Source organism: Podarcis gaigeae (assembly GCF_964106915.1).
Source record: "Podarcis gaigeae genome assembly, chromosome: 3".
NCBI lineage: Eukaryota > Metazoa > Chordata > Lepidosauria > Squamata > Lacertidae > Podarcis > Podarcis gaigeae.
Genome location: NC_139680.1, coordinates 36,522,464 through 36,534,501, shown reverse-complemented (window position 1 = coordinate 36,534,501; position 12,038 = coordinate 36,522,464). Strand labels below are relative to the sequence as shown.

At 40.5% G+C, this 12,038-nt stretch overlaps 1 protein-coding gene across 5 annotated transcripts in view; it reads right to left on the bottom strand.

The window, feature by feature from the left end:
• ADGRB3 (adhesion G protein-coupled receptor B3) overlaps positions 1-12,038 on the bottom strand; it is a 455,754-nt gene that overhangs the window by 93,636 nt on the left and 350,080 nt on the right. For all 5 annotated transcript variants that reach the window (XM_083729828.1, XM_083729825.1, XM_083729824.1 and 2 more), the window contains one exon: positions 9,470-9,572. In XM_083729828.1, the coding sequence (XP_083585954.1) occupies positions 9,470-9,572 (103 nt within the window). The remainder of the gene's footprint in view (positions 1-9,469; positions 9,573-12,038) is intronic.

Sequence of the window (12,038 nt, the reverse complement as noted above, 5' to 3'; positions counted from 1 at the left end):
TTGCCAAATAAATGGTTGGCCATTACTAGAATGATTATTTCAGATACTGTCAAATCAGAACGGTATTTGCTTTTAAGGATCCTTGTTTGCCATAGCTACCCCTACTTAGCATCAACTCAGACACTGTATTTCTTGTGTGTAAGAGGGATGACTGGCTGAATATATGCTTCTGAGTAAAATAAATTAATTAATAAAAGGACAGGAAAAATAAGTGAACCCAAGCTATCATAGTTACTGGACATCAGCTTGCATGACTGTAGCTCTTCTTCCTCAGCTGCCATACTTACAGAAATTCTAACCAACTGGTAACCCTACACACACACACACACATTTCTGCACATAAGTGTACACTCAAGAACAATGACTACCGTTGGTATGGATGAGAGGCACAATGCCTGAACCAGTCTTTAGAATCCCAGGGTTGCTTCCAGTGATCTCTTTATTGAATATTCATTCTGATTTGTTCACAGGGAGGTTAGATGATGTTGGCTATTTACTGAGCATCCATTCTGATTTGTTTACAGGAAGGCTGGATGACATTGTGCCAAGCAAGTGTTGTGCCATAATTTCCAGTGCATTTTCATATCACCTTTGATATCACAAATGGTCCAACTTTGTGCAGAAGTAGGTTTTTGGTCAAGACTACCTCCAAAGCAACTTTAACTGTGCAATCTGAATTTGCAACCTGAAAATAGCGATAGTGGCCCATGTTGCCACCTCTACCAAACACAAAGGGCAGGATCTTTTTTTCTTTCTTTTTAACACATCAGGGTTTGTTCATTTGCTCAGTTGCAGCTTTTGCCATTTGAGCTGGAATACAACCAAATGTAAAAGCATAGGAAGGGGGAATAGTGTCACACCAGGAATAGCTTCCTTGAGTCATCAACAGATTGCCTGGAACTATTGCAACAGGTGCTTTCAAAGGGACGTGTTGTTGCTCTTCATGGCTGTGGTGTGGGGTGATATCCAGAGGAGAAAAACAATTAAAAATAGGCCTAAGAGAATGCACAGCAACAAATTCCATTTTCAGAACAGCATGTCATGATGTCATTGAAATAGTTCAGACTCTGAATCCTACAGGAGTAAATTGCAGCAAAGTGCCTCAAATTATACACTTTCCCTGTTGCAGTGATGCTTTCAAGGGCTCACTGCAGCTCACCACAGGGGTGTCTCAGCTAGGTCACCTAAATGCTGTAGATCATCTTATATTCTAATTCTGATACAGCCAAAGTGGTAGCAGCCACACATTATAGGGGGCATCAGCAGACCCGAGGTTTGCAGAAGTGCAACAAATATTTAGGTGTGCCACCTTTCTCCATCACCCACTTTTTGCCTACAGGGAAAAATCACAATGGTAGCTGCCAGCTAACCTCTAGGTAGATTGGACATTGTTGAAAGCTTCACTCTACACTCAGATAGTGAGACAGGTAAGGGATGGCTGTAGCTTAGTGGCATGGCACATGTTTTGTGTGTGAAGGATCCAAGGTTCAGTCACCGGCATCTCCAAGTAGAGCTCCTACCTGAAACCCTGGAGAACTACTGCCAGCAGTGGATATGATTCTTAGATAGCCAAACCAAAGGTGTAAGGCAGTTTCCTATACCCCTATGCTAAGGCAACATGAAGTTTGCATTGACGGAGCAACATACAGGAATGTAAAATAGGAGCCGGCAATGGATTGTTGTCACGTCAAATTTGGGCCCGTTTTAAATGCAAGCAAGTCTGTTCCCTGTTCAGTCAAGCCTGCCCCACTTTTTTTGCTTGCCAGAAACAGCTACTTTGGGGCATTGCTTCACAGTAGTAAATGAGATGACCTCTAGGAGCATGGTGTATGGATTTCCCCTCCCTGAAAAGCCTTAAGTAGAGCATAACAAATGTGATGCTCTCATTCAATAGGGTATTCTGCCTGTGTTGTGAAAAGCTACCTTGCATTCTGCCTTAAAGGATCATGCGTTGTGCAAACTCCTCTAAGGCAGCAGGGCATACCAGTAGACTGAAGCATATGCACACCAAGAAGGAGGGAAGGTGTGATAATTAGCTGCCTCCATCTGCCTTGATGCATTTTTGCAAAGGGTGCAGACTTTACAAGGAAAATAGGTAAAGTGTTTTGTTTCATTTACATTGCCATTGCAAATGAAGCTGAAAAAGGCAGTTTCAGAATATGAATAAAATGAAAGTGTGTGTGTGTACACACACACACAAGTTATTCAGGAGGATACCAATCACAGTCTCAGTAGGGGAAAGCCTACAATTGTGTTAAAGCTGGAACATAATCAAACAATTTATAGTAGCAAGCAGCAAGGTCCAGAGTGACAAAATGCAGCAATTTCTCTTGGTGGCATGGAGAGCAACAGCAAGTAGGTAATAATATGGAAAGAGTTATGTGATATAGGCCACAATCTAAAGAACCATGCAGCACACTTTTCTGGAAGCTATGAAACTCAAGGGAACTCCAGAGGCAGCTTTTAACGCAGTGCAAGAAGCAGCGAAAGAGAGGAGAGGAAATAGGAAAGCACCGAAGACGGTATGAGAGGCCAGCAGAGACTAGTGGGTAGGAAGTGGCTGCAATGCTGAGCAGCAACTGTGGCAAGGAAAGGGCTAGATCAGGGTGCTGCAACACGAGGTCTGCATGCGGCCCTCAGTGTCTTTTTTTGGTGGCCCTTGGAAACATTTGGCGCCCCCCAGCCTTCTTGTTGCCTTCCCAAAGTCAGGAAAGTGAGGCACTGGGCTTTGAGAAGGAGGCATGAGGGCTTTAACAGGGTCCTAGAGTCCTTCCACCTCCTTCTCACTTTTGGAAAAGCCTGGCGCCTCCTTACCCATCTTTCGGCAGACAGCACGAAGGTTGGGGGCATCAGATTTTGGCCTTGCTCCCCCTCCTCCATGCAGCCCACGGGTTCTGTGTCAAAGTATACTTGGTATGAAAAGTTGGGCCGTTCTGGTCTAGATCTTCACATACAGTGGTGCCTCGCTAGACGAAATTAATCCGTTCCGCGATTCTCTTCGTCTAGCGGTTTTTTCGTCTTGCGAAGCAAGCCCATTGACAGCTTAGCGGATTAGTGCTAGAGCTGTCAAGCGGCTTCCAGCGATCAGCTGTTAAGCGGCTTATCAGCGGAACAGCTGATAAGCGGCTTAGCGGCTTAGGAAAAGGGCAAAAAAAGCAAAAAAAAACCGCTGGGGGACGCAAGATTTTTTCGTCTTGTGAAGCAACCCCATAGGGAAATTCGTTTTGCGAAGCGCCTCCAAAACAGAAAAACCCTTTCGTCTAGCGGGTTTTTCGTCTTGCGAGGCGTTCGTCTTGCGGGGCACCACTGTATCTAAATTTCCCTGTACCCCATAACCTATTCCCCTCCCCCCCGTCCATCTTCTCAAAAGAGCTAAAAAGCTATGTGACCTACACTTCTGAAGCTTTAAACTTAAATACTAGTTCACAGACCAGGAAGTGGGGGTGGAATGTCTCTCTGCAAGCTATGTGCATTTGAAATTTTTAGAAAGTACTTCAGCTCTGAAGAATTCAAGGTGGTTTTGTAGGATCCCAACTATACAAGCTTAAGCTTCTTCTTCCTGTGGCACAGATACAGCTTAACCCCATTTCTACTGAAGAAGACAAGAGGTAATTTAACAAGGCAAAAGCACAATCTTCTGAAGTCCTTGAAACTGCTATCTCCTCTTAATTCATACAGGGGAATTGTATAAAGCTAACAGAGACATAGTCATAAGATCTAATTTATAAGAACTGGTGTTTAATATCATCTTAAACTATTCCACTGCAATGATTTCATCCTATTTTCTTGCAGACCTCCTAAGATAACAACATATTCTGTGGGCACTTTCAGCTGGCTGGCAAGAACAGCTAATCTGCATGTTCCTCATGCATATTAGTTATTGTATTCAACTCTAGAATATCTATTTAAAACAACCTGGTTTGATGTTTTATTCTATTTAATAATAAAAGGCAATTAGGTATTTGTTTGTTTCTATGTTTCTCTTAAATGTTCACCATCAAGACAAATGCCTTTGGATTTTGAGCACATGCTTTTATTGGGTTTGGAGATCTGCTATCATGAAAGGCTTATTGCCTAGTAGAGGCTCTGCTGATTTTCTATGGTCTGGCTCATGTAATAATTCAAGAAATGAATGCAAGGTATGAAGCGGGCAGTTATGAACATAATGCATCACAGCAATTAATGTGGTTGTCACTAAAGGTAATACAATCATGGGAATGCCTGTAGACAAGCCTTCACCATCCTGGTGCCTCCAGATGTTTTGGACTAACTCCCAAAACATGCTGGCTGGGGCTGATGGTGGAGGATAGATACCAGGTTGGCAAAAGCTGCTGTAGACCAATAGAGGCTGATCACCCAAAAAAGGGGGGACACATGTACATAAAATATGCACACACTAGTTTATATGCACTGGTGCAAATTTAGAAAGGACAGTTATAATTTAGATAGAAATATAATGCATCTCCCCATAATTAGGTAAACGGTGACCAGGTGACATATATTCCTGCTTAGTCTACTATCAAGGTGCTGCTAACTCTTGATGGACAACCTCCAAGCCCCTGCTCTCCCTTCTGATGCTTCTTTATCAAACAGAGGGCTGTTCTCTGTAAAGTAGGGCACATGGCCACCCTAGACGAACAACAGCTGCCTGGCCTTTATCCATGGGAGTTATATGTGCCCAAGGACAGTGAGGCTGCTGACATAAATTAAGAGAGTATTGCATGAATTTGCATAAAGGAGTTGCTTTGAAGAAGGGAGCCAATCACAATGCTACTGCTGAGGCTACAGAACTGGTTGCCCTAATGCCAGGGTGCAGTACAAGAGGCCAGTTTATCTTGCCACCATCTGTGGCAGCAGACAGATGCTCAATAACCCAGAAGCTGTAGATCTTGTGCTTGTCCAAAGAACAACAACAACCCAGGAGACTTATGTATTGTCACTGTGTCTTCAGTAGCAAGGCGACAGAAGCAGCAGCCAGTTAACTGTAGTTAGAAGAGCCAGTTCAAATACTTGGCAGGGGTTTGTTGCTTAACTGGTCTCTTTGCCTTCAAAGGCTTGTGGTCATGTCAACACTATAAGAAGAGAGACTGCTTTTCTGTAAACCACTAATTGCATGTTTTATATTTTTTGGAGTGATACATTTTCTAAGGTAAATGTAAACAACAAATGTTAGTTTTAATCCTTGGCCTTTGATGGAATATTGTCAAAAAGTAGGGTTATTATTTAGCCATTTGCCACATTTGTATCACCAGTTCTTCTTCATCCAAGGACATATGGTACATACAGTTAAGAATTAATCACTGAACAGGGATTTTAATGTGGTTTTCTTACATCTACACCAAACCATTCTTCCTATATACATAAAAATGTAATGCTGTCATTGTGCAACCCCCACTGGAAAATTTGTAGTGCCACATCACAATCCTGAATTTGCATGGTGGGGGTGGGAGAGGGAGCAAAAGAGAAAACAGAAGATAGAGAGACACATAGGAAAATGGCAGTTTTAAGCAACAGCAGAGGGTTGAACAAAGCAGAGCTGGAGAAAACTGAGAGGGGAAAACTGGTGGTTTTAAGCAATCGCAGAAGTTTGGGTAGAGTGAGCAGGGGGTGATACTGAGGAGGGAAGTAAAACAATGGTTGAGTACATCATTAAGGGAATTTGGGGAGGCTTTGTTGTGTTAGCTTTTTGGTGTTTGCTTCTGTGATCTATCCATCTCCTTGTTAAACTGGTCTGTTTTCTTGAAAAATAACCCCTCAGTGTCATTATATCCCTGCATTATTCAAACCTCTGCCATTGTTTGAAATCAGTATCCTTCCACCCCCACTTTACTTAAACGTCTACCATTATTTGAGTACAGTGAGAAGGAGACGGACGGACACAAAAAGGAAATAAAATGGCTGTTTTAAACTTCTCCTTCTTCTATTACTCAACTCTCTCAAGTGAGAGGGATATAGAATGTGGAGCTCTTAACTTCCAAGAATGTAGTTCACTCCTGCTACCATTTGTTGCTTTCAACATAAAGTTCCAGATTCTGTGTAGCAATTTAGAGAGGTTTTATTAACAAGTGAGCACCCACATATATACAACACCCCTCAACTTAACCTTCTCTAACTGAACAAGCTAGCTGACAGCCTTGCTCTTAAGATTCTACTGATCTTAAAGATACAGAAACATATATCAGCAAGGGTTGGTGCGAGCCAAGAGGGCATGCACAGAGAGGAGGAGGCATGGAAAAGTGGAGTGGTCTGTGTGCACAGGCGAGTTGAAAAAAGAGGAGGTAGAAAAAGGGGGTGAAGTTGATAATGGGGCATATGTGCGCAAAGGGAGCGAGGACAGGGCATGGAAATGAGAGTGATATGTGTTCAAGGGAGAGTTAAGAAAAGTAAGGAGGAGAGTGGAGGAAAAAAGAGGCTGAAGGTAAAAACGAGAGTGCAGAGGGGGTTGCAAGAAAGGAGGGATTAGGAGGCATGGGAATGCGGTTGAAAGTGAAAGCAGGGGCAGGAAAGGGTCTGAAGAATGGGGGTGTGGCTTCATAACTGGGTGGATGTGAAAAAGGCACTCAGCAGCTGAAATGCGTAGGAAGAGAAATGCAAGAGGTTGCCATGGGGGTCCTATAAGAAGATAATATTTTGAACATGGCCTTAAATCTGTTTTGAGTGGGAAGAGCAGGGTTATATCTCCCTTTCAAAAATCCCCAATAAGTATTATTGTTCTGTGAAATACTGAATCAGAGTACAAAACCCACAAACTGGAATCTCAAATAAGAATCTGGTTATAGTAATTCACCCTCAACCTGTATTGGACACTATAGATTTACAGACAACTTTGGAGACATGCTAGTTCCAAGCTTAAATATCTTCATGTGCATGAACAAATAAATCATGCAGGAGAAATATAAGCACAGACCTGGCTTCACACCTGCATTTTGAACTGTCATATCCACCAATTTTAATCAGAAAGGTATGACAATATCTGACCTCCATCAAAGCAGCACAAAGCTTTGCTGAATTGTGTCCATACATGGGAATTTAGCATTAAACACATGAGATTGCACAAAATGCAAGGCTGAGCTGGTATCAAAATATATTAGCTAGGCAGTAAACAAAAGTGTTAAAATTAAATTTTGCTAGTAATTAATGAAGACACATTTTGGCACAGAATTCCTTACTCTGTCCTCAATCCATATAATATACTTTCTCAGCAATTCGTATCTATGGACTGAGAGATGATATAGACTAGGGGTTGGGAACCTTTTGCAAAATCGTTTTTAAGTTAGAACAAAGCTGGGTTGTAAATTTGCTTTGATTTCATTTTGGGGGTGGGGAGGAAATCCAGAAGCACTTAAACAAGACAGGGCATTAAATCTCAAAATACCTTTTCAGAAGTGATATAGTGAGCATTTTCTCACTGATAGCTGATACATTTAGTTGGAAATGCCAATAATCTGAATAGATCAAGATGTACACACCCCTTTTCTATGCACACACTTTCCTCCTGCTGGAAGGATGATGGGAATCTTCACACACATACAAAGGGAGAAGGACAGGGAGTTTCCAACAGTGTGGGATCACACACCATAGGAGAAGGCTCATCTCTTTTATTCTCTCTCTCTCTCTCTCTCTCTCCCTCTCCCTCTCCCTCCCTCTCCCTCTCTCTCTCTGTCGCTCTGTATAGGGAGCTATAGGTGTCATTTCAGATACGAATGCTAATTCATGAATTATATTTAAGACCTCACATGAACAATCTATCTGAGTGAGCAGCAAAAGATGGGAGGAGGAAACTCACCCAGTTTTCAGCTTTTTGCCATGCTTTGTGCACAGCTGCTGCTGCTGCTGCTGCTGCTGCTGCTGTGGTAGTTGCTTGAGTTAATTCCACACTGCACTACCACTTGAATGCATGATTAAGTGTAATCTAATAACCCACCCTATGACATGAGGTGCAGGAATAATGGAATACCATGGTAGCCTAAAGAGGCACAGTTTTATGATACCCATAGCTGTAAAGTAAAAACTTTTGAGGTCTATTTGCTTTCCCCTTCTTGAGAACAATAAGAACATCTAACTGAAATCAGTGGTAGAATACTCATTGATTTTGATGGATTGGTTAGAAAATGGCTAAAACGAGTAGCAGCTGTTTTTAAAGTATCACACATACATATATTCAACATCAATCTGGCCCAGATGCACTTAAAGGCAAAATGCTGATATTAGCTCTTCAGCTTCATCCCACAATCCTAAACATTTGTCATGGATCATCCACTGCAACACAGAACCCTTGCAACACATTTACACTAACAATATTGGAGTGACACAGTGCTAGATATGCCCTTCTAATTATACATTTGCTGGGGCAGCAGGTTTTAGAGATCAGACCATGCGCTCTCTCTCTCTCTCTCTCTCTCTCTCTCTCTCTCTCTCCAACTAATCAATTTACCAGCATCTGGAAATATTAACGAGGCCAGGAATCCCTCATAGAATTTAGAACAGGAAAACCATAGAGTACAGAATCCATGCACCAAACACATGTGCATATCTTAAAACACCAATTTGCCTTAACCGAGAAAGCCAATGTACTCATACTGCAATTTTCATTTGTTGCCTGCACAAATGCCTAGCCATGATCCACATATTAGTTATACTTCCACATGACTGAATATCATCTTGATCCATAAGACAGTACAAAGGTAAATGGATTGAAGCTAATAGGTAATATGACCCAAAACCAATACAGGAAAGTAAGCGACATTGGTTTGAATGGAACTGCTGCGTACTGGGTTTAGGATCAGTTTGAAAGGATCACGGAATAACCTCATGTATTTCAACTAGGTTGAATGATGCCTGACAGGCATGTCCCAATATCAATACACAAATATAGGCAGAAAAGAAGTCACACTGTAAAGAGAAGGTAAGCAATGAATATGCAGAACACAACAATTATCACCAGCTAAATCAGGGTTTTTAGAGCACTCACATGGCATATAGGTCCGTTCAAATCTTCAAGAATAATACCTTAAGGCTGAAATCTTTTGTACTATTTACTTGGGAGTAAGTTCCACTAAACTCAATGGAGCTTAGTTATGAATAATAAAAATAAAATTGTGCTATAACTATTTTCATACCTCCCATTGAATGTCGGTATGCTACCAAAAATGACAAAAATACAATCCCATCACAACACCAATTTGAGCCAGAATCTGTGTTTTTGATGTATCATGTCTTTGAGGTTTTTTAGCTCTGAAATTTACACAACTTTGCTACACAAAATGCTAATTATTGAGAGGGAAGGTTATCAAAGGGAAGTTTGAAAGGGGGGTTCTTTGGCAACATAGGCAACATGTTGAATAATTTATTTGGCTCTTATCTGCAATTTTAAAAAATCACCTTAATTTTTTTGGACAAAAAAAGAGCAAATGTATTCAGCTATACAAAAACAGAATGCAATTATAATATAAATGTAGTTTATTCATACCTTATTATGTGTCTGCGTTTGTCCAACCAGTATAAGAATATTTGATGAGATAATAGACAGGCAGAAATTAATTAGAATTATTGACCTCTCAGATCTGATGTATCTGTCCAAAGAAAGACACACAAAAAAGGCTATCTAAATACATTGCATACCAATATTGTAATTTTTTTAAAAAATCTGACATTTTTAAAAGTTTTAAATAGCACTTCTGAAAAATAAAATGCCTTCTTTCAGAAGTCTGAAAATAACTTTTAAAATCATTATTTTTTATTATTAATAATAGAATTGGATAAGAAAAAAACAAGTTCTCCATAATTCTCCAACAATTCCAAGAGATTTGCTACATGTGTGTTGGTAATTGGAGTTCATAGCCCTTGATGTTTATGATACAGCATTTTGAAATTAGCAGCTCGCACCACCTAGTTCTAGAGCAATATAGCTGCTTATGACTGGTTGCAGCCCCCTGGGAAATGATTTACAGAAGCCCTACTAAAATTAGTGCTTTTGCTCAGCTGCCACTCATTTCAATAAGACACTCACTGCTTATTGTGTGATAGGAATATTTGAGCATATAAGTTTAATCCACTCATTAATTATGATGCTAGGTTATACCGGTACTTACAAAATAGCTTGTGCATAGAAGCTAGAATACAGATAATTTATGCTACTGCCAAATAATGCATTAAGTTGACAGTTCCACATACACACCACTGCCAATAGTTGCTTTGCCAGTAATTTAGGAAACTTTTTTAGTGTGTGAAAGTTCTCATTTTGTATATATTACATACACTTTTGCATGCTGTCTGATACAGAGAATCATTCAGAGCAAAATATGGTTGAGGATCAAGTAGTATCTACCAAAAAGTAGCCATCTTTCAATTATTGGCTCTGCTGCATAAGATGCCTCCCCCTGTTCTTTGCTGAACCCCTTTCCCAACTGCAGCAAAAACAGGCAAACACCACACCAGCCTTGCATAATGAAGAATATTAGTTTTGCATTGAGAAAACCTTTTTGAAGGGTGCATGGACATTAGTCCACTTCAGTAAATTATGAAAGCATTATGAGTACTAGCCAACTTAAGTTTTACTTAGAGTAGACCCACTGAAATTAATGAACCTAACTTAGTCATGTTTATTAATTTCAATGGGCTTACCCTGAGTAAATCTTAGTTGAATACTACCCCATGTGATCTAATTTTATTGTTGCACTAGGGAACTGAACATCATATGATCAACACAAGTCCATTTCACTTCTAACAAAAAATAGAGCTAAGTAAGCAAACTTGTCTTTTTTTTTTTAAGTCATAGGAATAATTTCACAGGAATAGGAAACCAAATAATTTGTTGCCCCAAACCCTGATACTGTACTTTCATCTGTCCTTGCCAGTGAAAAAATGTTGCCTTGAGATATTCCTGTGTTAAATTATCAGTGTGATGTACAAGCCAGTTGTGCTGAAAATATTTAAGCACATCTCTATGGACTCTGATAGCAATCCAAATTCTTCTACTCAACTGGGTTGTGGATCAACTAGAAATATGTTGGGGTTTCTAGTGGTTTGCTTTGCATTAAGTCTGCTGCCAGCCCATGGTGCAAATCTGTTCTCCAAAACAATTTTATCTGCCCATTGTTACTCCTCCTGGTTTCCAATCAAAGTGTTGTGAGAGCCTGAGCATACTTTCATTCATAAATAACTAATAGTGTGTGTGAGAGAGCCATTCCACTCTTTAATGTTACATCTCTCTTTCAGTTTCATGTAAGACACCTGGGGGTATGCCTGAGTGCATGTGCCCCATAATTGTGAAGTAAGGCAGACAGATGCAAAAGAGGGCAGGATTCCCACACCTGCAATAGATGTGCAGGATACAAAATTTCAGCTGTTGCAGCTTGCCATGCAATTTAAGCTGTTGCAATGTCTTCTTCTGCAGAACTATTAAAGGTGGGGAAGCCTTGTCCTATTTTGCATCTGGTCACCCTACCGTAAAGCCTTTATGGCTGGGAAGTAAAACATGATTGTACCATACATGAAAGTATGAATGTTTGTTCCTATCTTCAGAATTAATTTTTAGAAAGTTAAAAGAAGAGGAAAGTATTAGTTTGTGTGGCCAAAATCCCTGCCACCTATTGGGATCCTGCCCTTAGAACAAAGTGGACTCCTCAGATATATGTCCTTCCCTGTACTAAAGAAAACTCACTGTAGGTAAGAATCCCACATGCTATCCAAGGATTCAAATAATTCAGGCTCTGCTCCATTTTGTTGTTGTTGCTGTTTGTGCATTACTACTTTTATTAAAGACTGGGGTGCGTCACATTTCCACTCATTTTGGAAACAAACAACCTCAGTTGGGTGTAACATTCCTGGTTATAGACAGCACCAAGTTTATCATTTAGAGACTGATACTAACTCTAGGCTTCCCTAGTTTTAGACTCCTTCAAGTACTAGAAAAGTAATCCCACAATGCACTGGGCCAGCTCTGCCAAATAATTAGGTGTGAGGACAGTGATGTATTACCCCTCAAGTTTCCCCACCATGATGCTGTTAGGCTCACTGTGTTTGTTTAGATCAGAGCT